Source organism: Salmo salar, chromosome 01, assembly GCF_965601325.2.
Source record: "Salmo salar chromosome 01, fSalSal1, whole genome shotgun sequence".
Classification (NCBI taxonomy): Eukaryota; Metazoa; Chordata; class Actinopteri; order Salmoniformes; family Salmonidae; genus Salmo; species Salmo salar.
In genome coordinates, this window is record NC_138291.1 from 30,418,712 (window position 1) to 30,446,509 (window position 27,798).

At 43.8% G+C, this 27,798-nt stretch overlaps 2 protein-coding genes and 1 long non-coding RNA gene across 5 annotated transcripts in view; 2 read left to right on the forward strand and 1 right to left on the reverse strand.

Annotated features, from left to right (window-relative positions):
• Positions 1-4,162, forward strand: part of LOC106598245 (fibroblast growth factor receptor-like 1) — a 59,231-nt gene extending 55,069 nt beyond the window's left edge. Inside the window, exons 6-7 of the mRNA XM_014189338.3 lie at positions 1,626-1,979; positions 2,586-4,162. Of these exons, the coding sequence (XP_014044813.3) occupies positions 1,626-1,979; positions 2,586-3,007 (776 nt within the window). The 3' untranslated portion in view covers positions 3,008-4,162. The remainder of the gene's footprint in view (positions 1-1,625; positions 1,980-2,585) is intronic.
• A 905-nt stretch (positions 4,163-5,067) lies between these two features.
• Positions 5,068-14,328, reverse strand: LOC100195680 (transforming acidic coiled-coil-containing protein 3). Of its 2 annotated transcripts, none has more exons than XM_014189264.3 (17): positions 14,178-14,328; positions 11,455-11,632; positions 11,008-11,138; positions 10,855-10,889; positions 9,574-10,741; positions 9,358-9,424; positions 9,045-9,246; positions 8,895-8,953; positions 7,289-7,416; positions 6,969-7,053; positions 6,720-6,872; positions 6,579-6,646; positions 6,442-6,485; positions 6,193-6,353; positions 5,744-5,850; positions 5,515-5,635; positions 5,068-5,383 (listed from the first exon to the last, which is right to left on the reverse strand). In XM_014189264.3, exons 2-17 carry the CDS (start codon positions 11,629-11,631, stop codon positions 5,318-5,320), a joined length of 2,772 nt encoding a protein of 923 aa, XP_014044739.2. In that variant the 5' UTR covers position 11,632; positions 14,178-14,328; the 3' UTR covers positions 5,068-5,317. The 2 variants fall into 2 exon arrangements, with proteins under 2 accessions (XP_014044739.2, XP_014044714.2); XM_014189239.3 differs by having other exon boundaries at positions 6,720-6,878.
• Positions 12,271-27,798, forward strand: LOC106598432 (kinesin-like protein KIF15). 2 transcript variants are annotated; one of them, XR_001327191.3, is made up of 17 exons: positions 12,271-12,447; positions 20,380-20,506; positions 20,749-20,905; positions 21,042-21,118; positions 21,522-21,637; positions 22,064-22,114; positions 22,236-23,084; positions 23,207-23,296; positions 23,415-23,535; positions 24,053-24,193; positions 24,346-24,385; positions 24,487-25,125; positions 25,243-25,346; positions 25,450-25,516; positions 25,636-25,663; positions 25,776-25,887; positions 26,126-27,798. It is a non-coding gene; the product is annotated as a kinesin-like protein KIF15 (long non-coding RNA). The 2 variants fall into 2 exon arrangements; XR_006769549.2 differs by having other exon boundaries at positions 22,236-23,296; positions 26,106-27,798.

The window sequence follows — 27,798 nt, forward strand, 5'->3', positions numbered from 1 at the left end:
TTACTCACATCCCTGCTCCATGGATGAATGTTACTCGCATCCATGTTCCATGGATGAATGTTACTCACATCCCTGCTCCATGGATGAATGTTACTCGCATCCATGTTCCATGGATGAATGTTACTCTTATCCCTGCTCCATGGATGAATGTTACTCGCATCCCTGCTCCATGGATGAATGTTACTCGTATCCCTGCTCCATGGATGAATGTTACTCGTATCCCTGCTCCATGGATGAATGTTACTCGTATCCATGTTCCATGGATGAATGTTACTCGTATCCCTGCTCCATGGATGAATGTTACTCGTATCCCTGCTCCATGGATGAATGTTACTCGTATCCCTGCTCCATGGATGAATGTTACTCGTATCCCTGCTCCATGGATGAATGTTACTCGTATCCCTGCTCCATGGATGAATGTTACTCGTATCCCTGCTCCATGGATGAATGTTACTCGTATCCCTGCTCCATGGATGAATGTTACTCGTATCCATGTTCCATGGATGAATGTTACTCGTATCCCTGCTCCATGGATGAATGTTACTCGTATCCCTGCTCCATGGATGAATGTTACTCGTATCCATGTTCCATGGATGAATGTTACTCGTATCCATGTTCCATGGATGAATGTTACTCGTATCCCTGCTCCATGGATGAATGTTACTCGTATCCCTGCTCCATGGATGAATGTTACTCGTATCCCTGTTCCATGGATGAATGTTACTCGTATCCATGTTCCATGGATGAATGTTACTCGTATCCCTGCTCCATGGATGAATGTTACTCGTATCCCTGCTCCATGGATGAATGTTACTCGTATCCCTGCTCCATGGATGAATGTTACTCGTATCCATGTTCCATGGATGAATGTTATTCGTATCCCTGCTCCATGGATGAATGTTACTCGTATCCCTGCTCCATGGATGAATGTTACTCGTATCCATGTTCCATGGATGAATGTTACTCGTATCCATGTTCCATGGATGAATGTTACTCGTATCCATGTTCCATGGATGAATGTTACTCGTATCCCTGCTCCATGGATGAATGTTACTCGTATCCCTGCTCCATGGATGAATGTTACTCGTATCCCTGCTCCATGGATGAATGTTACTCGTATACCTGCTCCATGGATGAATGTTACTCGTATCCCTGCTCCATGGATGAATGTTACTCGTATCCCTGCTCCATGGATGAATGTTACTCGTATCCCTGCTCCATGGATGAATGTTACTCGTATCCCTGTTCCATGGATGAATGTTACTCGTATCCCTGCTCCATGGATGAATGTGCTCATCTAATCATGTAGATGAGAAGCATATTGAAGACAGGTCTGAGAATGAGTGTTGTGTTCTGGTGTGTGGGGTGAGGAGGTGGTTGCTAAACCCCAAGCCCCTCCAATCTGGAGCTGATTAGGGTCCAGCTGCCTGCCTGCCTGCCTGCCTGCCCCCCCCCAGACATGTGTGCTGTACAACCAGGAGCAGAGAGAGAGGAAACTAATCACGTGCTATTTCTCTCTCCCTCTCTAATAACTGTATGGACATCTGCGCTGGTTCAGGCAAAGAGTCAGCCATGTGGGAAATGTGGGATGGCTGTGACAGTTTGTCCATTATGTCTCTCTGCAGAGCGGACCAACTCCAAGCCCATCCTGACAGGCACTCACCCGGTCAACACCACAGTGGACTACGGTGGGACTACCTCATTCCAGTGCAAAGTGAGGAGCGATGTCAAACCCGTCATCCAGTGGCTCAAGCGTGTGGAGTCCAACGAGGAGAGTCGGTACAACTCCACCATTGAGGTGGGCGACCATCACTTCGTGGTGCTGCCCACGGGAGAGGTGTGGTCACGCCCTGATGGCTCCTACCTCAACAAGCTGCTCATCACCCGTGCCAAGGAGGAGGACTCTGGCATGTACATCTGCCTGGGCGCCAACACCATGGGCTACAGCTTCCGCAGCGCCTTCCTCACCGTTCTGCCAGGTAACACCAGTGCCAGGCTGCCTGCCCTCTAGTACATCATACCCCCCATAAACTCTTACCTGGCCTCCCAACAATCCAACTTTCAAAATATTTCCCATTGTACACACAAACTCCTCTGTTTCCAGTTTTCTTCTTCCACAGGTTCTTGTGAGCTTTGTATGCAGTGATTTCGAGTGCTGAGCGATAAGTACTTTTTGAGGTCGGTTCAGTTTCAGTTCGATTATTAAAAAGATAATCATGTTTTTTGATTTCGGTTTAGCAAATGTTTTTTTTTAACGTTAATTGCACTATGCATTATGTGGGTTGAATGCTGTAACAACACAGAATAAAACAATTAATAAAAGTCCCATGATGGTAGTGACTGCCCATTTACTGCTTATCTGATTTATCTCTACAGAAACTGAGCATTGAGCTCACCAAAAAAATAAAAAATTTAATTCACATAATTGAACCGACCAAAATATTGGTTAATCGCTCAGCACTATTCATTTCTCTACCAAGACTCTCTCAGCATGTGTAGCTACTTCTTTGTTCAACTTTATTGTTTAGAATGATTGACTCCATGTTGACTGATCCTTCTTTTTTTGGGGCCCTCTCCTCCTGCAGACACCAAGCCACCCATCACCCCGATGTTCACCCCAGCCTCCAGCCCCCTCCCCTGGCCTGTCATCATTGGCATCCCTGCTGGCATGGTGTTCATCTTTGGTACAGTGCTGCTGTGGTTCTGCCAGAGTAAAAAGCACTGTTCCCCAACCAGCACTGCGTCTGCCCAGGTCCTGCAGGCCTCCCACCGGCTGCCCTACCGGGAGAGGGACAGGAGCTTTGTGGTCCCTTCCTCCAGCCCAGAGAAGGACTGCCTGGGCTCCATAAACTATGAGGAGTATCTGGCTCAGCAGCAGCTTCTCCTCACTCAAGGGTTCTCTGCCCCCCCCCCCAAAATCTACCCCAAAATCTCCAATGACATCCACACTCACACACACTCCCACGTGGACGGGAAGGTGCACCAGCACATTCACTTTCAGTGTTAGCCATGTGTCAAATGTTGTCCCCCTCTCTGCGCCTCTGAAGGATTGCATCGTAAAGCGAAGGTTTGAGCTTTGGACTGAACCTCAGAGAACAGCTCTCTGGTTAAACACATCTGGGGCTGCTCTTTGAACTGTCACCTTGCCAGTGCTGGATCTTGATCTAACTGGACATTACTGGAGCTTTATAATCATCATTCGGTACTGTACAACAGTGAAATTAAGGTGATGGTACATGAGCAGTTTTAGTGCATAAATGGCTGCCCTAGTGATTTCTCAACTAAAATAACATCTTCCAATGACAATGTATGGTTTTTACTGTACCTGCAAACCTGCCTGGTCCTTGGTGCTACTTTTTTTCATATCAAAACCACTGAACCCTGATGTGCACTTAAATCACCAAAAGATTCTGCAATGCGTTAAAGGCAGCTATTCAGACTTACTGAGAGTACATATCCATCAGTAAATACAGAAATAATCCATCATTAACTTGTGTTAACCCATATCAACTAACCAACAAGGATTAGGGTCCGTTTTGACCTTTACCTCTCATGTTGGGTACAAGATACAGTACTTAAGCTCTGCTAGGTGATGTTGAAGGCGGTATGGAATACAATACAAAAGGGCTGGTATTACGCTCATACTCAGGTAGCCCCTTTGATTTTTGTAAATGTTTCTTTATTGTTCAAATGCACATCCATTTAACCCTGACCACTATTGATGTGCCATCAATAATCCTGTTTTTCAATCACAAAGGCAATATGAAAATACATTGTTAGCATTTATTTGGTATTTGAATCATGTCCATAAAGACTACAAATAGAATATTGTTCCAATGTTGACTGGACTCGCTCAATATCATTGCCAGAATCCAAACGTTACCACCACTAGCCTTGTGTTTTGTAGAATCCTTGCAAATAGACCGCAGTCTAATTCAACCACATTTTAGATGTAGTCATGGAGACAATTTATTTTTAAAAGTCAGGCATTTTGATAAAAAGAAACACATTTAATAAGGTTGTAGTTGCAATGTAATATGAAAGACAATGCCAATCAGGATAATCATAGTTTATGCAAGTACTTATACACAATTGGTTGTTTGACAATCTTGTATGATATACCCCATTAAAATACGTTTTGATAAAAGGACAGGCAAATAGAGATTCTTTGGTTCATGGCCTCAATTCTTTACAGGAACTTGGTTGATGCCTCAATTACAAAATCAATCTATACTATGAATGACCTCTGAAAATGAGAATTGCAAGGATGTTTGTAAAAGCCTCCGGGCAGCCCATCGGCTTAAAACCCCCATAGGCTTCCACTGGGAATGAAGGGATGGGTTCAGTGACAGTTACCTGCCCTGCTATGTAAGGACCATCAGGAGGCCCCTACAAAAGGCAGGTCAGCTTTCATCCCGACATGGCTGGAAGAGCCTAGTCTACACAGGGTGATTCAGAGGGCAGCCAGCAAAGGGCCAGTGGTGCTGGAATAGATACAGGCAGAGATAGAAAGTGCTCTCACAGGAGAGTGATGGCCCCTGCAAGAGTACACCAACTGACTAGCATCGCTCCCATTTAAGAGTGAATCTAGCCCTTCTCCTCCCCTCTGCCCCACACTACCACCTCATTCAACTCCAATCTAGGTAGGATTTCCTTTCACCATTTAGGAAGTGCATTGTCCTGGTCCGGGAGTGATGTGACAGGACCCTGTGATTGCTCAGGGAAGAAGGGGAGCATTGTATCAGGGTAGCTCGTTTTGTTGTAAGCATTGTGGAACGGGATGAGCTTTGGTTCTGGAGACAAGAGCTATTGAAATGTTTTAACAGCACATCACTAGAAAACCTATGAAGTACACTTTTAGCTACTGTTTGGAATAACTTGTACAAATGTCACTGCTATGCTCATCAGAACATGCAATGAACGCATGAAACCAAAAACTCTAAATCGCCTTTGCAAAGACTACACTACAAAATATTACTTATGGTAAACAGCATCTCCTTGTGGCTCAAAATGGAGTTGAGGGCTACAATGAACTTCAAATAAACTTGCAAGGAGCTACAACAGATCTTGATTAGTAAAATGTTTTTTTTTATTACAGTAATAAAGACAGACATGAACAAGACCAACATTGACAAAATATGGATCAGTAGAGGAGCCAGTGAAGTACTATTACATTTCTTGATCTCCAATCAAGAGCAGCAAAACATTTACAAAGCAATATTCACACATGTTCATCAGAAAGAGCACATATTTAGATTTGTAAAAAATCTAAACTACAGCATTAAAGGCAAGGACATAAACAAACATGCAGTTGAACTCAGCCCTTCTGGACTTTAGCGATTAGCTCATCGCAAAGATTGGTGAGTTCTTCAGTCTCTTTTACCTGAGGGGACCAGGAAAAAAAAGCAAGGGAAAAAAAATCTGATAAGAGCAAGAGCAAAACTTCCATGAACAAATTAGGCCAAAAACACTGATAAAGACAGCCTCATGGACTTCAGACTGAGGTAGACTTACTTTCTGGTCAAGGCTATTCTCCAGTGACTGGGCCTTTAGCTGCTCTCTGCGCAGCTGGGCCTGAAGTGCAGAGACCTCCGACTTTAATTTGGAGCGAACCTCTGCAATCTCTTCATTCGCCCTGGAAAAAGTAATAGTCAGCCAAGTGAGACCATACAAAGCCCGGCAACAATACGCAATTATGTAACCAGCTGTATTTTGCACAAAAAAAGTCGTTTGAATGTCTTACAGGCCAATTTTCTGCTCTGCATGGACTTTCAGGGTCTGGTAGCGCTGCTCCTCCTTCTTGATCCTGGCCAGGTAATCTTGAGCACATTTCTTCAGCATCTCTTCATTCTTAGTGGCACACACATTTATAACCAAAGGTCATGAGGTTGGCAAAGCAAAGTCATGGACCTACATCAATTCAGTATCATCCTTCACAGCAATGTTACTTACCTGCACCAAAGCATGGTGTTTTGCGCAATAATGTGTCAGCAAGATTCTATCATGCATTTTAAGCCTTCTCCAGAAATGATAATTACATTAAAAAAAGGAACTCAATTGCCTGAGAGGTGCTGGACCATAAGGACAGTTTGATGAAAAAGCTTTAAAAAAGGTTCAAATTTAGGCATGCCACATGGTTGCACAAAACACAGGGCCCTAATGTCATGACCTATGCATCTTTTTAATGCCGACCTTTTTGTAACCCTCGATGGCCTCTTTGTACTTGTCCAGTCTCTTGAAAAGCTCAGAGAAGGACCTCTCCATGGTGTTCAGGTCCTGTGATACCTGCTCCTTCTCCTGTAAGACTTTAGTGAACTCAGCCTGGGCCATCTCCTTCTCCTTTTGTTTATCAGCTGCAGGAAACAATGACAATCACAACAAGTTGTACATTTTACATTAAAAGGATATTAACATTGCAAAATTGCCTTTACTACAACATACCCAATATCTGCGCAATTGTGGCTTCAAATTCAGACATGATTTTCCTGCAAAAACAAAAAGCAGAGAAACCAACAGTTAGTTGGAGGTCTGAAATGAGAATAAGTGACCAAATACTAGCACCAATGCTTATTGCTTACCCCATTTCATGATTATCCCAAGATAGCTTGTCATGCTTTGCCTTCCATTGATCTTCCTGTTCCTTTACCTATAAAAAGAAACCATTATAAATTAAAATGATCATTACTGGATTGAAAGGGATGAGGAAAACAAACACCTACTTCTTTCTGGATCTTGGCAATGGCAGCATCCATATCTTGCTGACTGTATTTAAGCACCTCTACGATGTTATCCTCCATGTTGGCTGGTTGGGGGAAAGTTGAGGCCAGATTCATAGGGGAATTTTGCACGAGAGGAGTCATAGGACCAACAACCTGAACCTCAAGGGACATAAGACATCCATTTAACAGTTTACCCACATTACTTAGCTTTACTATATTATAGGATCTTTGAGGACTGAGGAAACTTACAGGTGGTGGAACATCAAGAAGTCTGGGGTTGAGAGATTTCAGTCCATTCACCTCCTCCTTGGCACCAGTCTTCTGGGTATCCACACTAAAACCACATTGACAGAAACCTCGCTCAGATTTGGAGAAAACACCTTGATATTCACCTTTGAATTGCAAACTCATTTTAGATCCACAACTAGATTAAGAATGCTCTCAATTCTAGGCTAATTAAATACTTATTTGCAACTAGAACATTTTAAGATGAACACGCAAGTCATTTTCCCCAACCAGTTAGATGGGTAAAACAAAACCATGTGATTATGACCAAAACAGTAACGCACCGTGAAGCAGAGGCATCAGGTTGAGGGAGGTTGAGCCCTGTGGGGCCTCCAGACTTCTTGGGGCTCTCTCTCATGAGGGGGTCAAATTTGAGGTAGAGAGATTGTTTCCTCAGTGCTGACTCCTTGAACTGAATATAAAGGCTACGTAATTAGAGGAAGCCCAAAATGTAAATAAACCAGTTATGAAAGTATGTAAACTCAGCAAAAAAAGACCTCACTGTCAACTGCGTTTATTTTCAGCAAATTTAACATTTGTATGAACATAAACAAGATTCAACAACTGAGACAAACTGAACAAGTTCCACAGACATGTGACTAACAGAAATGGGATAATGTGTCCCTGAACAAGGGGGGGGGGGGTCAAAATCAAAGTAACAGTATCTGGTGTGGCCACCAGCTGCATTAAGTACTACAGTGCATCTCCTCCTCATGGACTGCACCAGATTTGCCAGTTCTTGCTGTGAGATGTTACCCCACTCTTCCACCAAGGCACCTGCAAGTTCCCGGACATTTCTGGGGGGGGGGGGGGGGAATGGCCCTAGCTCTCACCCTCTGATCCAACAGGTCCCAGACGTGCTCAATGGTATTGAGATCCAGGCTCATCGCTGGCCATGGCAGAACACTGACATTACTGTCTTGCAGGAAATCACGCACAGAACGAGCAGTATGGCTGGTGGCATTGTCATGCTGGAGGGTCATGTCAGGATGAGCCTGCAGGAAGGGTACCACATGAGGGAGGAGGATGTCTTCCCTGTAACACACAGCGTTGAGATTGCCTGCAATGACAACAAGCTCAGTCCGATGATACTGTGACACCGCCCCAGACCATGACGGACTCTCTACCTTGATCCCGCTCCAGAGTACAGGCCTCAGTGTAACGCTCATTCCTTCGATGATAAACGCAATTCCGACCATCACCCCTGGTGAGACAAAATCCCTGGTGATGTCTGGTGAGGACCCGCCTTACAACAGGCCTACAAGCCCTCAGTCCAGCCTCTCTCAGGCTATTGCGGACAGTCTGAGCACTGATGGAGGGATTGTGCGTTCCTGGTGTAACTCGGGCAGTTGTTGTTGCCATCCTGTACCTGTCCCGCAGGTGTGATGTATCCTGTGCAGGTGTTGTTACACGTGGTTTGCCACTGCGAGGACGATCAGCTGCCCGTCCCATCTCCCCGTCTTAGGCGTCTCACGGTACGAACATTGCAATTTATTGCCCTGGCCACATCTGCAGTCCTCAGGCCTCCTTGCAGCATGCCCAAAGCACATTCACACAGATGAGCAGGGACCCTGGGCATCTTTCTTTTGGTGTTTTTCAGAGTAAGTAGAAAGGCCTCTAGTGTCCTAAGTTCTCATAACTGACTTTAATTGCCTACCGTCTATAAGCTGTTAGTGTCTTAACGACCATTCCACAGGTGCATGTTCATTAATTGTTTATGGTTCATTGAACAAGCATGGGAAATGGTGTTTAAACCCTTTACAATGAAGATCTGTGAAGTTACTTGGATTTTTACGAATTATCTTTGAATAACAGGGTCCTGAAAAAGGGAAGTTTCTTTTTTTGCTGAGTGTGTGTATACACATGTATATTTGTTAAATAATCACTTACATTGCTGGACCCAAACTGCTCCAGGTAGTCCATCTGTCCATCAAAGTCATTCGCCATGACTGGAGAGAATGGGGGACAAGTGTTAGTCAAAAAGCTAGTCAAGTCAACATTACAGCAACTAACATGAATTCCTCAAGTTACTTGACTTACATGTGGTTCCAGGAACAAACTCCTCATTAAATTCTGACATGCCATTTTGTGGGTTCTGCTCAAATTGGCAGAGTTCAAAGGTTTCTAGGGTGCTCAGTGAAGGTTGGTCAGGTTCAGTTGGAGGTTTCTGCTCTTGGCCAGACAAAGGATCCTGAACTTCACAAGATTCCATCTGAAGCTGCTGATCTTGTGGAATGTTGTCCTACAATTGCAGAAAGAATGGCACCCAAGTAAGCACACAATCAATATACAGCTTTAGCTAGCCAAAATATTTTTCCAATATATAACCTGATCAAGTTTTTAAAAAGCTTACAATTCCTTCTCTTGTGGCAGAAAGATCAGGTTCAGTCCTTGAGATTTTGTCTCCAGCACTAGGAAGACTGAAAACATAATCACTACCAGTTAATGGAGTGGTGCAGCTACATTAAGCTTCTCTTTATACAGCACTGATTATGCGTCAAATATAAATCAAGACTACCTTTAATACATTAATTTAAGAATATTAAAGTTGCAATGAACATGAACTTACAGTGGCCATGGTGCGGTTTCTTTCTGAACATGCTCTGTCACTTTATCAGGGGAGGCAGCCACCCTGACTGAGTTTGATCCCTTGGCCTCTAAACTGGATTTCACCTTACAGACTATAGAGTCACTCATTCTTGCATTTGTACCAAATGGATTGAAGTCTGGGTCATCAAACTTGTCAAAGTTGTACGCGCCTTTTGGAACAGGAATATCAGAATCAGTACCGACCGCTGGCATTACTGGAGATTCCTTAGATAGAGGTTGTTTCTTTTCTTCAGGTACTGCCTTTTTCTCTGTCGGCTTAAGACCAGGAGGCCTCTTGACAAACCGCTTGAGAAGAGGCTTACGTTTGATCTCCCCGCCATCATCGAAATTGAACTCAAGTTTCACTGGCCCGGCATTGGGAGCAGCTTCACCCGGCTGAGGCATGGAGTCTTCAGCGGGCTGGCTCGTCTCCTTGGGAGCAGGTGACAATGGTGCAATTGCTCTCATCTCTGGCTGGACAGGTGCCAACACAACTGGCTGAGACACCTGAACCATGGCTGCAGGTCCCATTTCCTTACCAACAGGGGCAGTCTCTTCAACTTCCACCTCTGGAGGGTCATTGCATGGCAGCTTTCTTCCAAGTACAGGGGAATTCTGAATTTTGGAGGCTCCTGTTTGGAAAGGGTTGACTGAATCAAGGTCGTCAAAATCAAATTTGTAAGAACCTTTGGGCAGCAGAGGAGTCTCCTCATCTCTAGAGATGGCGACAGCTTGATCTGGGTTAAGGTTAACTGATGACTGTACAGTCTCGTCCTCATCAGCTTTGGATAACTCGATGGCTGGATCCTTCGTCATGGTGATCACACTGCTATCTGTTGAACGCACATCAGCTGAGATGTCAGCAAGAGAATTTTCCAGTGATGGCATGAACGGGAGGGTCTCATCCAGTGCTGTTTCAATCTTGTCAAAATCCTTTAACATCTTCTCATGAGAAACTGCCTCAATTACATTAGGTTCGCTCAGATCAATAGCCTTGGAGGTTTCAACTAGTTCACTGGGCCTTGCTGGAGAGAGGACCATTTTACCAGACCCTTGGAAGGGATTGATGACATCAAGGTTATCAAAATCCAGCTGATAACCTCCTTTACTCTGAATTGGCATGTCATCATCAGGATAGGATGACACATCTGAAAAGTCCGCAGTAAAATAAGTAAAAATCAAGTGAACATTTTATGGTTGAAATAATGAATGACAAAGCGGTGTCACAATGAATCTCGAACCTTTATTAAAATGCATTTACCTGATTTTGGCACATCGATTTTCTGCAGCAACACCCTGTAAAAATACAAGACGATAAATTAGTTTCAAATTTCTCAACTTGATACCAGATTATGAATAATCATTCTGCCAATGTGACGTACAGCTACAGCGTAAAAGAAAAGTACATGCTTACTCTTCAGGTGTTGTAAGCTGCAAAGACTCTAGGGCTTTTGTACAGTGATCTATGCTTGCCATCTTGAGGGACTTTGTTGGTGATTCTATTCTCTTAGTGTGAGGGTCTCTTCTTGGAGTCTGAAAACAAACCTGAACGCAGAAACCAAGAGGTTATCTGAAAACAAATGTTCTTTCAAACAGTCAAATAAAGAAATATGTAATGGGTAAACCTAACCTGGTTAAATTGTCACGTGCACATCGTGTGAACAATTATTTTTATATAGTTTACTCTGAGAAAACACCTCTTCAAAAAATGTTGGGTGTGCGTCAGCTCATGCTTTTTGCTAGACTATTCAAACAGTCATGCATAAATCCTAAATAACAAGATTATTTTTAGAGAGAATTAGTCTGGAACATTTTAAACTACTAGAAGACTAGGCTTCTTGACAACATATATACACCGTACCTTCCCTCCCTTTACTATAGTTTTGTTGGACAGGTTCTCTGCCTGAGACTGGCGAAGGATGGATGGCCTCCCAGTCGGCTGATCCAAGGAAAAGATGTCACAACTTGTCTCCGAATTGCTGTGCTTTCTTCCAGGGCAGATCCCACGATTCTCATCGTTCACAGCAGTAGAACTCATCCTATGAAGAGGGGCACACAGACGTGAGGGAGCTGAAGCAAAAGTAGGCCACACCCAGTAGACAGCTGGGCACACTGATAAGACTGAGCAAAGCACTTCACAGGCGTCAATCTATTTGAAGAAGCCCATTCAATCCAATTGATTAGATTGAACATTGAGGGGGTGTGTATCAGCTATATACAAATTGTACGAAACATTAGGAACACCTTCCTAATATTGAGTTGCACCCCTTTTGTGCACAGAACAGCTTCAATTCATTTAGGCATAAACTCTACAAGGTGTCAAAAGCGTGCTGGATGCTGGCCCATGTTGACCGCAATGCTTCCCACAGTTGTCTCAAGTTGGCTGATGTCCTTTGGGTGCTGAAACATTCTTGATACATGGGAATTGTTAAGCGTGAAAAAGCCAGCAGTGTTGCAGTTCTTGACTCAAACTGTGTGCCTGGCACCTACTACCATAGCCTGTTCAAAGGCACATCAATATTTTGTCTTGCCCATTCACCCTCTGAATGGCACACACACACACACACACACACAACCCATGGGCTCGGTCCAAACACTGAAGACACCCTCGTCCACTTACCCTCACCTTATGCCTTAGGGGAATCCCCGTCACCATCTTGGAGGGCGGTTCAAATGATTAGCCAAGCAAGGGAAGTTTACAACCTAAGCCCCTCAGCCCTCGTTTTTAGTCAGCTTTGCGAGTGTACAATTACGTTCACTCCGGGGCCTGAAACTCCCCATAACTCAATTTGCGACAATTCGTGCGCTAAGTCTGCGAAAACTTAAACATCAATGGAGAAGTCAACATACAAGTGTAAGTAAAAACGAATGCAAATAAGTTAGAAATTGTGCTACTAATGCACATGACAGCACAAACACGTCTCGTAAAAAGTAAATGTTTGGTTATCTTTTGGAAATTGTAGAAAAACCTTTTCTTTCTTCATAAGTTCCAGCTAGGCAGGCTAATGTTAGTTAGCTAATTAATTTGCTAGCTATCATACAGTAGGTGTATTAATAATTATATATTTAATATAAGTAGACATGCACTCATAATTGAACGTAGCTCATATAAAGCACCCACAAGCTACAGGTGGCTGAAAAAAAAAAACAATCCTTGCGGGATGAATGAGTGACGAATTTCAAGCCAAGGATGGTCCATTTTAAAAATAATTCCTTCCTCCCTCGCACTGCAAGCGTATACTCGTCAGACGTCATGATACGTCATCAGAAGTGTCCACTTAATTTGAGGACTGAAGGGATAAGGTGTCTGAAGTGTTTGTACCGCAGACCATGTCTCAAGGATTAAAAAAATCCTTTGACCTGTCCCCCCCCCCCCCCCCCATCTACACCGATTGAAGTTGATTTTACAGGCGACATCAATAATGGATAATAGCTTTCACCTCGTCAGTCTCATGAAAAGACCATGTGTTCCTAACGTTTTGTACACTCGGTTTGTGTAGTTGGATCCTTGTTGACAATGGATACATGTAAACGTCACCAACCTGTAGAAGTCTAAATGTGCAATTTATTTGGAAATAAAAGGTGAAAGGTTCATGTGCTACCAGTGGGGAGAAATAACTATTCATCAGGCCACAAAGAGTTGTCATTCAAACAAGTTCGTTAACTGACATTTCAATTGATAGCCAAGGCTACATTTATATTACCAGATTCTGAATTGTAGACATAACTTGTTAGCATGCCAAGAATGGTGTGGTCCTGAGTTGGTGACAATGTCTATAAGCAATTTACCCACGACGTCCTCACACCATAATGTGGCCTGTAGTTCCAGGGCTTGTCAGTTTTCCCTACACTGGCTGGATCTGCCAGGCCTGCCAAAGAGCACACCAAATCGGCAAAGCCCATTTGGAATCATTCTGAGTTTGCCTAAATGAATTTCCCTTGGTGCATAGCCAATTAAACTAAGCTACCGTAACTGCAGCTTTTTTGTGGATGGTCCGGCTTGACATTTGACTAGTATATAAAGGGTTGGAGCAATGCCACGAGTTTTACTCTTACTTCAAGTGCAATAATGTCTGAAATAATGTGGCCAGCGCAGTAATAATTGCAATCGCATAGGCTAACAAGGAACAATTCCAAATAAAAAGCTTATTCACGTTAGGTACGTTACCTAGTAACACTAGTTAGCTATTAATTCAGCACGTTGGCCAATACAAATTAACAGTAGAAAACTAGCGGACGTTAGCTGCTTGTTAGATTGACACCAACCATAGATAACGTCATATTGCTTAGTTAACACAATTACTTAAATAAGAAGTTTATCCTAACATAAATGACCAGTTTATATACTGTATAGATAACAGTAGACATTGGAGGGAACGTTAGCGTCTAAGAATGCGCTACGAGTTAACTAAAGTCAGTTAGCTGGTTAACGTCAGTTACTAACGTTAAGTAATTTAGTTTGCTAGCCAACGTTAAGTAAATCGCTAGCGTCGGGCTACAAGAGATGCGTCAAATTAACGAAGACATTTTGAGCGATAGACCAAGTCAAATAAACAATTAAAAAGCAGCCAAGTATCTACATACCTGAAACAAGGAGTCGGATAATCATAAAATAACTTCTCTTGACGCAAATAACTCAACCCACAGTTTACTTTTCGAAATCGCCTTGCAATGCAAGTAGTCAGTAGATTTCGAATTTAAACGACTCGATTTGGACCAATTAAATAGACAGAAACCCAAAACATGGGGCGGAGCTTCATACGAATTAGCCAATAGCGTTGCGTGACTTTGAACCGACCAGTGAACTTGCGCCAAAGTCGAGACAAAGACGATTTAAAACACTATTTCTAGGCTCGCGTTTGATGCCAATTTTTATGATAAGAGAGTGTACATTTTACAACACGACGGAGGCAAGAGTCTTTATGCTGTCTGTTCAGTGATGAAAATGGATATACTTTGCAGCCTCTGCTCCAGCAGAGGGAGAAAATGAAATGAGAGTGCATTCGGAAAGTATTCAGACCCCTTCGCTTTTTCCACATTTTGTTACATTACAGCCTTGTTCTAAAATTGATTTTTTTAAAGACTCATCAATCTACACACAATACCCCACAATGACAAAGCAAAAACAGGGTCTTAGAAATTTTAGCAAATTTCAAAAAAATAAAATAACAAATACCTGATTTACAGTATTCAGACCCTTTGCTATGAGACTCGAAATGGAGCTTGGGTGCATCCTGTTTCCATTGGATCATCCTTAAGATGTTTCTACAACTTCATTGGAGTCCACCTGTGGTAAATTCAATTGATTGGACATGATTTGGAAAGGCACACATCTGTCTATATAAGGTCCCACAGTTGACAGTGCATGTCAGAGCAGAAACCAAGCCATGAGGTCAAAATAATTGTCCGTAGAGCTCCGAGATAGGGTTGTGTCGAGACACAGATCTGGGGAAGGGTACCAAAACATTTCTGCAACATTAAAGGTCCCCAAGAATACAGTGGCCTTCATCATTCTTAAATGGAAGAAGTTTGGAACCACTGAGACACGGCCAAACTGAGCAATCGGGGGAGAAGGACTTTGGTCAGGGAGGTGACCAAGAACCCGATGGTCACTCTGACAGAGTTCCAACTGTGGAGATGGAAGAAACTTCCAGAAGGACAACCATCTTGGCAGCCCCCCACCAATCAGGCCTTTATGGTAGAGTGGCCAGACAGAAGCAACTCCTCAGTAAAAGGCACATGACAGCCCACTTGGAGTTTGGCAAAAGGCACCTAAAGGACTCTCAGACCATGAGAAACAAAACTCTGGTATGGTTCTCTGGTATGATGAAACCAAGATTGAACTCTTTGGCCTGAATGCCAAGTGTCACATCTGGAGGAAACCTGGCACCATCCCTGTGGTGAAGCATGGTGGTGGCAGCATCATGCTGCAGCATCAGCGGCAGGGACTGGGAGACTAGTCAGGATCGAGGGAAAAATGAATGGAGCAAAGTATAAAGAGATCCTTCATGAAAACCTGCTTCAGAGAAATTGCGGTGGGAACCATGAAGCCACGTCTTTTGAATGCCCCACATGGGTGAAAGAGAATGAGGTGGCCAAAGTCAGGGTTGTACAGAGCATTTCATATGCAGCAGCTGTGAAAAGGGTTGAGGGTTTGAATGGTGCACCAGAAGAGTCTATTGTGGTGGATAGGCCTACACTGCAGGCTGCAGGGGTTGCCTTTCACCAGCAGGATCCTGACATTTTAAAGGTTAAGAAGGTGGACTTTGTGGCCTTTAGAGCTATGGTAATTAATGGCACTGCCAAGGTGGGGAGACGGTCCAGGAAGATAGAAATCATAGTGGATGCGGCGAAGCAGTTCCTGGAGCTGAAAGATTTCTCAGCGGAGGAGTTACATTGGCTCCTGACATGGCACAGCGGTTTAAGGCACTGCATCTTAGTGCTAGAGGCATCACTACAGACCCTGGTTCGATTCCAGCTTGTATCACAAACGGCTGTGATTGGGAGTCCCATAGGGTGGCGCACAATCGTCCGGGTTAGGATTTGGCCGGGGTAGGCCGTTTATTTTATTTCTTAATTTCACCTTTATTTAACCAGGTAGGCTAGTTGAGAACAAGTTCTTATTTACAGCTGCGACCTGGCCAAGATAAAGCAAAGCAGTGGGACACAAACAACAACAGAGTTACACATGGAATAAACAAACATACAGTCAATAACACAATAGAAAATGTCTATATACAGTGTGTGCAAATGGCGTGAGGAGGTAAGGAAATAAATAGGCCATAGTAGCGAAGTAATTACAATTTAGCAAATTAACACTGGAGTGATAGATGTACAGATGATGATGTGCAAGTAGAAATACTGGTGTGCAAAAGATCAAAAAAGTAAATAAAAACAATATGGGGATGAGGTAGGTAGATTGGATGGGCTATTTATAGATGGGCTGTGTACAGCTGCAGCGATCGGTAAGCTGCTCAGATAGCTGATGCTTAAAGTTAGTGAGAGAGATATAAGTCTCCAACTTCAGCGATTTTTGCAATTCATTCCAGTCATTGGCAGCAGAGAACTGGAAGGAAAGGCAGCCAAAGGTGGTGTTGGCTTTGGGGATGACCAGCGAGATATACCTGCTGGAGCGCATGCTACCCGTGGCTGTTGTTATGGTGACCAGTGAGCTGAGATAAGGCGGAGCTTTACCTATCAAAGACTTATAGATGACTTGGAGCCAGTGGGTCTGGCGACGAATATGTAGGGAGGGCCAGCCGACGAGAGCATTCAGGTTGCAGTGGTGGGTGGTATATGGGGCTTTGGTGACAAAACGGATGGCACTGTGATAGGCTGCATCCAGTTTGCTGGGTAGAGTGTTGGAGTCTATTTTGTAAATGACATCGCGAAGTCGAGGATCAGTAGGATAGTCAGTTTTACGAGGGTATGTTTGGCAGCGTGAGTGAAATAGGATTTGTTGCAAAATAGGAAGCCAATTCTAGATTTAATTTTGGATTGGAGATGTTTAATATGAGTCTGGAAGGAGAGTTTACAGTCTAGCCAGACACCTAGGTACTTGTAGTTGTACACACATTCTAAGTCAGAACCGTCCAGAGTAGTGATGCTAGTCGGGCGGGCAGGTGCGGGCAGCTATCAGTTGAAAAGCATGCATTTAGTTTTACTAGCATTTAAGAGCAGTTGGAGGCCATGGAAGGATTGTTGTATGGCATTGAAGCTCATTTGGAGGTTAGTTAACAGTGCCCAAAGAAGGGCCAGATGTATACAGAATGATGTCGTCTGCGTAGAGGTGGATCGGTGAATCACCCGCAGCAAGAGCGACATCGTTGATATATACAGAGAAAAGAGTCGGACCGAGAATTGAACCCTGTGGTACCCCAATAGAAACTGCCAGAGGTCCGGACAACCTGGTAATAAGTGTTGCAACAATGGCGGCGGATAATTTTAGAAAGATAGGGTCCAGATTGTCTAGCCCAGCTGATTTGTAAGGGTCCAGGTTTTGCAGCTCTTTCAGAACATCTGCTATCTGGATTTGGGTGAAGGAGAGGCTGGGGAGGCTTGGGCAAGTAGCTGCGGGGGGTGCAGAGTTGTTGGCCGGGGTTGGGGTGGCCAGGAGGAAAGCATGGCCAGCCGTAGAGAAATGCTTATTGAAATTCTCAATTATCATGGATTTATCGGTGGTTACAGTGTTTCCTAGCCTCGGTGCAGTGGGCAGCTGGGAGGAGGTGCTCTTATTCTCCATGGACTCTAGTGTCCCATAACTTTTTGGAGTTAGAGCTACAGGATGCAAATTTCTGTTTGAAAAAGCTAGCCTTTGCTTTCCTAACTGACTGTGTGTATTGGTTCCTGACTTCCCTGAAAAGTTGCATATCGCGGGGACTATTCGATGCTAGTGCAGTCCGCCACAGGATGTTTTTGTGCTGGTCGAGGACAGTCAGATCTGGAGTGAACCAACGGCTATATCTGTTCTTAGTTCTGCATTTTTTGAAAGGGGCATACTTATTTAAGATGGTGAGGAAATTACTTTTAAAGAATGACCAGGCATCCTCTACTGACGGGAATGGTAGGGTGCGGGTACAGTGGAGGTAAACCTAGGCATTGAGTGATGATAAGAGAGGTTGCATCTCTGGACGCACTAGTTATGCTGGGTGAGGCAACCGCATGTGTGGGAGGTGGGACAAACGAGGTATCTAAGGTATATTGAGTGGGACTAGGGGCTACGCAGTGAACTAAAACAATGGTAACTATCCTAAACAACCGTATACAAGGCATATTGACATTAGAGAGTGACATAAAGAGAGGCATAAAGCAATCACAGGTGTTGATTGGGAGAGCTAGCTAAGACAACAACGGGTAAGACAACAACAGCTAATCAGCTAAGACAACAACAACAAGTAAAATGGCGATGAATGGGAAGAGAGGGTCAGTTAACTACACACAAGGCCGAGTTTTGCAGACACAGGACTTTTCTACAGGGCTCAGATGTGTTTCGGTCCATTTCCAGTTCAATCTGGCCTGGAGCCCACTGTAGCTCACTGGTAATATACAATATCTGCCCCGTTGTCTTAAAGGACCCATTAAAGGACTATGCCAGTTCTGGACTTACTAGATTTACACATCTAGTTTTTCTGGATCTATGTCAAGTAATGCAAGGGGAAGAAATGGCACAGCAGCCATTTTGGGAGTGGGTGTGGATGACCACACACCATAGCAGTCACCAGATTCCTGTCGTAAGCTCTGGACCATTACTCCATATCATCGCAGCTAGCTAGCTGCTACCGAGTGGCCCAGCCTCGAAGCTAGCCTTGAGCCAGGCCCATCTCCCGGCCTGCCTCCCGGACTCTTCACTAACACGACTAGAAGTCACTGCATCTCCGGATTCCTGCCGTAAGCTCTGGACCTTTGCATCGGATCATCGCAGCTAGTTATCTGCTACAGTGGCTATAGTGGCTAACGCCCTTGTCCCGAAGCTAGCACCAGTTAGCCTTGAGCCAGGCACATCTCCCGGCTAGCAAACAAAATTACTTTTGCCAATTGGCGTGGACCCTTTGTCGACACGGAGCCTCACCGATCCATCACGACTGGTCTGCCGATGTAATTCCGTCCGTTGTGCCCTCAACCGGCCTTTGCCGGACGTTGGTGAAGACGCTTCTGCTAGTCCCGGCCTGCTATCTTTATGTACGCCATGTCTCCTGCTTGCTAGCGTAATAACAACTACCTAACGGATTCCCTGTTTCATCTATTGATGTTCACTGGACCCTATGGTCACCTGGCTACATAGCTGATGCCTGCTGGACTGTTCATTGATCACGGTACTCCATTTTGTTTATCTGTCGGCCCAGCCTCGAACTCAGGCCCTGTGTGTAGTTAACTGACCCTCTCTGCCCATTCATCGCCATTTTACCTGTTGTTGTTGTCTTAGCTGATTAGCTGTTGTTGTCTTACCTGCTGTTGTCTTAGCTAGCTCTCCCAATCAACACCTGTGATTGCTTTATGCCTCTCTCTAATGTTAATATGCCTTGTATACTGTTGTTTAGGGTAGTTATCATTGTTTTATTTTACTGCGGAGCCCCTAGCCCCACTCAACATGCCTCAGATACCTCTTTTGTCCCACCTCCCACACATGCGGACCTCACCTAGCATAACGAGTGCCTCCAGAGATGCAACCTCTCTCATCGTCACTCAATGCCTGGGTTTACCTCCACTGTACCCGCACCCTACCATACCCGTCAGTACATTATACCCTGAATCTATTCTACCACGCCCAGAAATCTGCTCCTTTTATTCTCTGTCCCCAACGCACTAGACAACCAGTTTTGATAGCCTTTAGCCGTACCCTCATCCGACTCATCCTCTGTTCCTCGGGTGATGTGGAGTTTAACCCAGGCCCTGTGTGTCCCCAGGCGCTCTCATTTGTTAACTTCTGTAACCGTAAAAGCCTTGGTTTCATGCATGTTAACATCAGAAGCCTCCTCCCTAAGTTTGTTTTACTCACTGCTTTAGCACACTCCGCCAACCCTGATGTCCTTGCCGTGTCTGAATCCTGGCTTAGTAAGGCCACCTAAAATTCAGAGATTTCCATCCCCAACTACAACATTTTCCGTCAAGATAGAACTGTCAAAGGGGGAGGAGTTAGCCTGCAAAGTTCTGTCATTTTTGGGGTGGTATGATATTATGCCTGTAAAGTTCTTACTCATCATTATTCACGATTCATTAAGGATTATCTGTAATCATGGTAGCATCCACTGCACTTTAACCTCAGTCATTGTATCATTTCAAATCCAAGGTGCTGGAGTACAAAGCCAAAACAACAAGAAGTGTCACTGTCCCAGTACTTTTGGAGCTCACTGTATTCTGTTATCAGATTCAAAATCTGGCAGTTGCTCAATGCAGCATGACCAAGTAACCAACAGGTAATGTGGCTTAATGTTATTGCTAATTTCTCACGAGCTGGCCATTGTCTTCAATTTAATAATAACTTGACTCACTCTACACATACTGACATGAGTTGCCCTGCCTCATTTGGAAACGTATACTGCCAGTGGCTCATGTTTGTCATGACAATTCTAGAAGAAGTTGGCAAGAAAGTAGAAACTGGCACCCAGGCTGATAGTAAATTGTATTAACACTTTAATGTTTGTGTTCTGTAATGTAGTGGTGACACTGACTCGATTAAAGTGTTTGTGCGGGTGAGACCTCTGATCCATGGGACCAGCCTAACCACTGATGGATACCAAGGTCTCTGTCACCTCTCCGAACACCATCTGCCTGCACATCAATATAACCATGTTGCTGACATCGACGTCACTCAGGTCTGTGTTGGTGGACAGACTGTTACAGTTGCTGTAACCTGGAGTAATTCACACATCAGTGGATAGAGGTTTAAGTCAAACCAAGCTACATTTTAATTGATTCATTTATTCTGTCTCCTCTCTCTGTGTGCAACAGGATTCTGTATTCTCCTGTGTGGCCAAGAATATCGTTGTGTCATGTATGAATGGATACAATGGCACCGTTTTTGCCTAGTGAGTGGTGTTCTTGTTGTTTTAGAGTTCATTCATGTTTTATTAAGTGCTGTAATATCTCACAGATTTTTCAGTGCTGTAAATAGATTTTTTTCACAGTGGGCAAACTGTTTTATTTTTAAAGACACCTTCATTTCTTTGAAGTGACTCAGTACTAAAGGTTGCGTGTGTTCTTTCCTGAATTCTGTCTGATTTCGACAACTTCACTGATGACCAACGGGGGGGTTATCCCTCTATGTTTTGAGTACCTGTTGTTCCTCATCAGCAAGGAGGTAGAAAATGTGAGCAGAATGTAACTGACATTGAAATATGAGAAGTGCCAGTGATTTTGTTTTATCGGTTCTCTCAGGTTGATGATTTAATGAACCTTGTTTTTCCTAACATAACAACTATTTTCCTGCAGAACTCTCTCGGAGGTAATGTTAAGTCCTAGATTATAGCCAATGTGCACCCAAGTGCTTTGGGGAAACTGTATCCACCTTTCAAATCGCCCAGAGAACCAAGTTGATCAAAAACGAGGTTAGTATGCAAAGTTGGGTTTATCGCAATAGTTATTAAATATGCTACTAAAACTTTTCTCCATACAGGAGGGGAAAGGGGAAACCTAGTCAGTTGCACAACTGAATGAATTCAACTGAAATGTGTCCTCCGCATTTAACCCAACCCCTCTGAATCAGAGAGGTGCGGGAGGCTGCCTTAATCTACTTAATTGGCACCCGTGAGCAGTCATTGTTGGGGGTTAACTGCGTTGCTCAAGGGCAGACCGACAGATTTTTCCACCTTGCCGTCTCTGGGATTTGAACCAGCAACCTTTCGGTTACTGTCCCAATGTTCTTAACCGCTAGGCTATCTGTCACCATGATACTATGATACTGATTGTAATAGATATTGTATCTGTGGTAGTTTAGTGAGCATCTCCTCATGTGATTCCTTGTGCTTTATCAGGCCCTGATCAACGAAGACATGCATGGGAACATGAGGCAGCTACAGGCTGAGGTGAAGAAGCTGAAGGAGCAGCTAGTTCTGGCTCTCTCTACCCAGACACAATTGTACTTTCACCATAGTAGTCTGCAGACTCGTCTCACCCCCTCACATTTTCTCTCTCGCTCTCCTTTAGGCGGGAGTGGGAGCAGCCCCTGGAGCAGCAGTGGTCCCTGCAGGATGCCTTTGACCAGATCCAGGCCGAGGCCAAGTTTGAGGCAGACCAGTCCAGGCAGCAGCTAGAGGACAACCAGCAGGACATCATAGCTCAGCAGGCCCAAATCACTGTCAGTCAGCTCCTTTTTAAACCAACCAAGCCCGCTTCTCTGTTAAGGACATTCAGAGCCTACCTGTCTCATTTGTATGAAATTACAGTTTAACCTCTATGGAGGATTGAGTGTGATTCGTTTTTTATTGATGAATATGTTGGTTGAATTGTAGGGATTGACAAAAGCTCTTCAGTCTGAAAGAACACACAAACCAATATGACCTCCCAGTTGAGAGAGGCTAGAGAGAGCACTTTAGAGTGAGTTGTATAAAGGCGTATTTTCTGTTTGTGCATGATGAGACCTTTTTGAAGTGTATTTTAAATGTTTTGTTGACATGTTTGATTTGTTTCTCCCCAGAGAGCTTGTTCAGAATATGGAGCAGAATGTAGTGCTAAAGAAGCAAGTGTCTGACTGGACAACACAAAACCAAAAAACAGACCTGTCCTTCATTCATTGTTATTGTGTACATGGTGGTTAATGTAGTGTTTTATTTATATTTCTTAGAAATTGTTATCACTAGTATTGTTTTTAGTTTTGTCAAATACAGTTAAACTATTTGACATAATTGGATCTTAATCTCCAATCAACTGTAATTGGCCCGGTCTTCGTTTGTATATTTACTTTGAAAGACTTCTAATATGGCAAGCCTTGAACCAAATCTGACAACTGCCAATGGGACCATATCCAGCCTTGAAAAAAAGATTGAACAAGAAAAAGTAAGTCTGCTCACTTAAATTACCTGCCATTAATTACTATTATTTGGGGATATAATTCAGTTTGCATGTATTTGATACATCTAATCTCAGAAGTCTCTTGTTTTGTGTTGTTTGTCCTGGAGCTGATCAACCAGGCCAGGGACCTCTGCAGTAAGCTGGGCCAGAAGGATCAGGGCCTTGCTATGCTGTTTGCAGGTGTCAAGGACCTTACGGTACTGACTCAAGTCATTTGTTTACCTCTTAATTCATTATCATTTTTAACTTTTATACTTACATTTTTTTACTGTAGTTCACCAATGTATTTATGTTTTACCTGGTTTGTTCTTATAGGATATGTACAATGCTCCTTGCGCCGAGAGAGAGGAGCTCAAGGAACACAACTCCAGGATGCAAGCAGAGCTCCAGGACCTGAGAGAAGCAGCAGAAAGGAAGGTAGCTTCTAATCAGAGAGGTGAGATTTGGAGTTAATTTTAAGCATAACAACTAGCGGCATCTTGAGCTTTGATGCGAGTTGCCCAGTGACGTGAGCCTACCAGACGGGCTAAATGTCTTTTTATGCTCGCTTCGAGCCAAGCAACACTGAAGCATGCATGAGAGTACCAGCTGTTCCGGACGACGGTGTGACCATGCTCTCCTTAGCCGATGTGAGCAAAACCTTTAAACAGGTCAACATTCACAAGGCCGCGGGGCCAGATGGATTACCAGGACATGTACTCGGAGCATGTGCGGACCAACTGAAAAGTGTCTTCACTGACATTTTCAACCTCAACCCCAAGTCATAGACTGGTCTCTCTGCTACCGCATGGCAAGCGGTACCGGAGTGCCAAGTATAGGTCCAAGAGGCTCCTAAAAATCTTCTACCCCCAAGCCATAAGACTGCTGAACAATTAATCAAATGGCCAACCAGACTTTTTGCATGCCTGAATTCCACCATTATGACAACGTCTGGATGGATGTTTTGTCCTCAGGTGGAGGTGTTACAGGAGGAGTTGGTCTATGCCACTGAGGAGGTGGAGCGACTCACCAAGGTGTTAGATGAGCAGGCAGGTCTTCTCCAAGCTTCACAGGATCAGACTGCCCAGAAGGTGGCTACCACTCTCCAGGGGAAGGTACCAGGCCATTTTTTTTCTATGCACATACAAGAGCCACTGAAAACAAATCAAGGGCTACAGTAGCATGGAAAATGTCAGATTTTAGACCAAACAAAATAGATCGTACAATTATCTCTACTTATGTGATTTCCCTACCTGCTTTTCACCAGTTAAAACAACAGCAAGAGGCGGTTCAGAGGACTGTCAGAGGTGAGAGTGCCAATCATGTTCCACAGTCATCCGTCATCCCTAAAGTGCTTCAGGTAATGGATGCTGTGTCTGATGGTTTTCCTTCCTGTATGCTTTACTAGGGAACTCTGTCTGATCAAGAGAGGGTTTAATCGCTTATCTGGTTGATTTTATCTGTCGGACACCTCACACCCCCTGAAGCTTCAACCCTGACCTGACTCTGGTGGTGGAGAGCCAGGAGAAGGAGCTGGAGAGCCGACGCTCCTCCATGATGACTATGGAGGTGCCCCTCACTGAGTTTAACTATGAAAGTGTCACGAATCCCACCGAAGGTGGCTACCCTGCCTGCTCGAGCGGCGCTCGACGGTCGTCGTCGCCGGCCTACTAGCCACCGCTGATCCCTTTTTCCTTTTCTGTTTGTTTAGTCTTATTGGTTGCACCTTTTCCCTATTGTGTTCTTGATTTGTGTTTATTTAAGCCTGCTTAGCCCGCCCAGGTTTGTGCGGGATTACGTTTACTGTTGTGTGTATTTTTGGATGTGCTGGCTTACGCCTTGTATTCTCTCTCCGGACTGTTTTGCCCGTTGTACTGGGTTGGTAATTTGTTTTACGCGCCCGTTGGTTTTGGTGTTGACCGTTTTGTGCCGGGAAGAATAAAGGTCGTTATACTTCACCTCTGCTCTCTGCGCCTGACTCTACCACCACTCCTAGTATCCCGTGACAGAAAGGGCCGCCAAGAACGAGGAGATCCAGAAGCTCAAGGTGTGGTTTGTTTACTGCATGTCATGATGAATGCTAAACTTCCAATCTTGAGACACTTAATTAACACATTGATATAACACATATGGTGTTTAACTAGTCTGTGATGATTTCCCACAGGGTCAGCTGAATGAGAAGGAAATGGTGCGAATGGAGATTCAAGCTGTTCTTAACGAGTTCTACGCCAAGCAGAACCAACTGGCTCAGAATGGGAACACAAATGGGTTAGTCCATTCAAATCAAATTTTTACCGATGGATTTTTGCAACCCAAGTGTTATCAGACTGTTGCTTTGTGAAGTGTCTGATGTATATATTTTAATTGACAGGGATGTTTTAAATGAGGCCATTCATCAGAACGTCTTGAGAGAGCTGCAGGAGGAGAGGAGTGCAATGGTCTGTGTATCAATCACTCAACTCCCCTGTTCACCTGAAAATGTAGTTTTAATAATTTGAACATACCATTGTTTGTAATAGGTGCTTTTTCATATTTATTCATTTCCTTTCATTTGTAGAGAATAGTCATACTGAGGCTCAGGAAAGGTATGCAAATAACACTTTGTTCTCTTATCACACAGATTCTATGTGGAATATACTTGTGTAGTGTGTATGCAAATGTTTTTTTTTCAGTATTTATTTTTTTGGTGTTGATTAGACTGACGAGTCAGAAATCCCTGTTGGCCCAGTCTCAGACCAGTGTCCAGGAGCTGAGGAACCACTGCCTAGAGGTGAGCCGGAAGGAGCGAGACCAGGAGTGACTGCTTCAGGTGAGAAGGGCATCAGGATCTGCTGGGGTTATTGTAATTGTATGTCATTTTACATAAATTAAATTATCAAATGGAATGCAGAAAATGGCAACTTGCTCTAGTTGACAGGCTGGATAATTTTATGGGAGGCATCAATCTCCATGTTGCTCCAGTTGTGGCAATGATATCATGCTTAGTCCATGATTTGTTTTAAGAGGGTCCCTTTGTTGTGAATCTAGCTAATGTATGGTGATTTTAGTGAGATGTCTGAATGTCGGCAAACCTGCCCCCTACCGGTCTGAGGATAACTGCAAGCTTGTGGACCATAAGAACCATAAGCAGAGGATTGAGTACCTGGACAAGCTCAAAGAAGAACACCAAACCTCAAGTTGTAATAATCATATTTAACATTTCATCACCTGGCTGCATGTTTACTTTTTGTAAGTGTTATAGTTACCATCAAGAGACTTGGCCTCAGCAGTGAAATACTGAGGGGGCATTTCACTGCATTTATAGACAATAAGTAACAAACACAATTTTTCAAGGGAAATAAAAACCTCAGATCTGAAATGAGTATCTGAGAAAATGCTTGGAGAGATTCTCATTGGCTGCTCAACATTTCTTGTTGACTGTGAACATGTCCCCCAAACAGAAAGCCTTTTCACCCTTTTTTAAGTTGACTAATAACCGTGTTATTGCATCACATAATAGGATAAACTGGTCAGTACAGTACATTACCTGTTTGAAGTACTGTAATTCTCTAAGAAAAATGTCTTCATGTTTTTTCATATTTCTGTATGAATATATTTCTACTAGGGCTGGGCAATTCATTGTTTATATTGTGATATGTATAATTGCGGTATTCATATCATTGGATCTTAGTATTTCACTACCTCTCTGCAGCAACTGTAGCCTCATTTACATTTAAGTCATTTAGCAGACGCTCTTATCCAGAGCGACTTACAGTAGTGAATACCTACATTTCATGCATTTTTTTTTGTACTGGCCCCCCGTGGGAATCGAACCCACAACCCTGGCGTTGCACACACCATGCTCTACCAACTGAGCCACAGGGAAGCCGCAGGGAAGCAACAGGGAAGGCCTCCCTGGGTCACATTCAAAGGGAGGCTGTGCCACAGGCTCAGCTGCATCGTCATATCAGATGTTCATTTCAGCAATAAGGCCCAAGGTGGTGTGGTATATGGCCAATATACCACGGCTAAACCCCTGAGGTGCCTTATTGCTATTATAAATTGGTTGCCAACATAATTGAGTGAAAATAGATGTTTTGTCATACCTGTGGTTTATGGTCTGATATACCTCAGCCAATCAGCATTCAGGGCTCGAACCACCCAGTTAATAATTATGGTTATATCATCATCCTTCATATTGTATTATATGAATTTTGGTGGTCCATATATCGCCCAGCCCTAGTATTTACCACAGGGGCTTTCAATCACAGATACCATATTTAGGGTAGATTGTGACATGATTGAACAACTGTTATGCTGGATGAAATATATTTTAGAACTGTAAATTGACTGTGTATATGTAACAGTGTAGGTTCCGTCCCTCTCTTCGCCCCAACCCGGGCTCGAACATCATCAACTGACACCCCACGAAGCATCGTTACCCATCGCGCCACAAAAGCCGCGGCCCTTGCAACGCAAAGGGAAACCCTACTTCAAGTCTCAGAGCGAGTGACGTCACCGATTGAAACGCTATTAGCGCGCACCACCGCTAACTAACTAGCCATTTCACATCGGTTACATATACATTTAATCAGATCATCATTCATAAAGGCAAATTCTGGATGTTTTCCTAATTGATTCTGCCCTAGCAACATATCTATTTTGTTTTTGCTAACATCTGTATCTTGTCTATTTGTATAGTTGTGTGACCAATAAAATGTGATTTTAGTTTTAATGTTAA

What these genes read in the sequence shown, in the direction of transcription:
- LOC100195680 (XM_014189239.3), bottom strand. Translation starts at nt 11,631, where the DNA reads ATGAGTTCTACTGCTGTGAACGATGAGAATCGTGGGATCTGCCCTGGA. An exon ending in GAAACCGCACCATGGCCACT is followed by an intron (nt 9,425 to 9,573) that starts GTAAGTTCATGT and finishes TTATGTTTTCAG; the next exon opens with TCTTCCTAGTGCTGGAGACA. An exon ending in CCTGATGCCTCTGCTTCACG is followed by an intron (nt 7,054 to 7,288) that starts GTGCGTTACTGT and finishes ATGTGGTTTTAG; the next exon opens with TGTGGATACCCAGAAGACTG.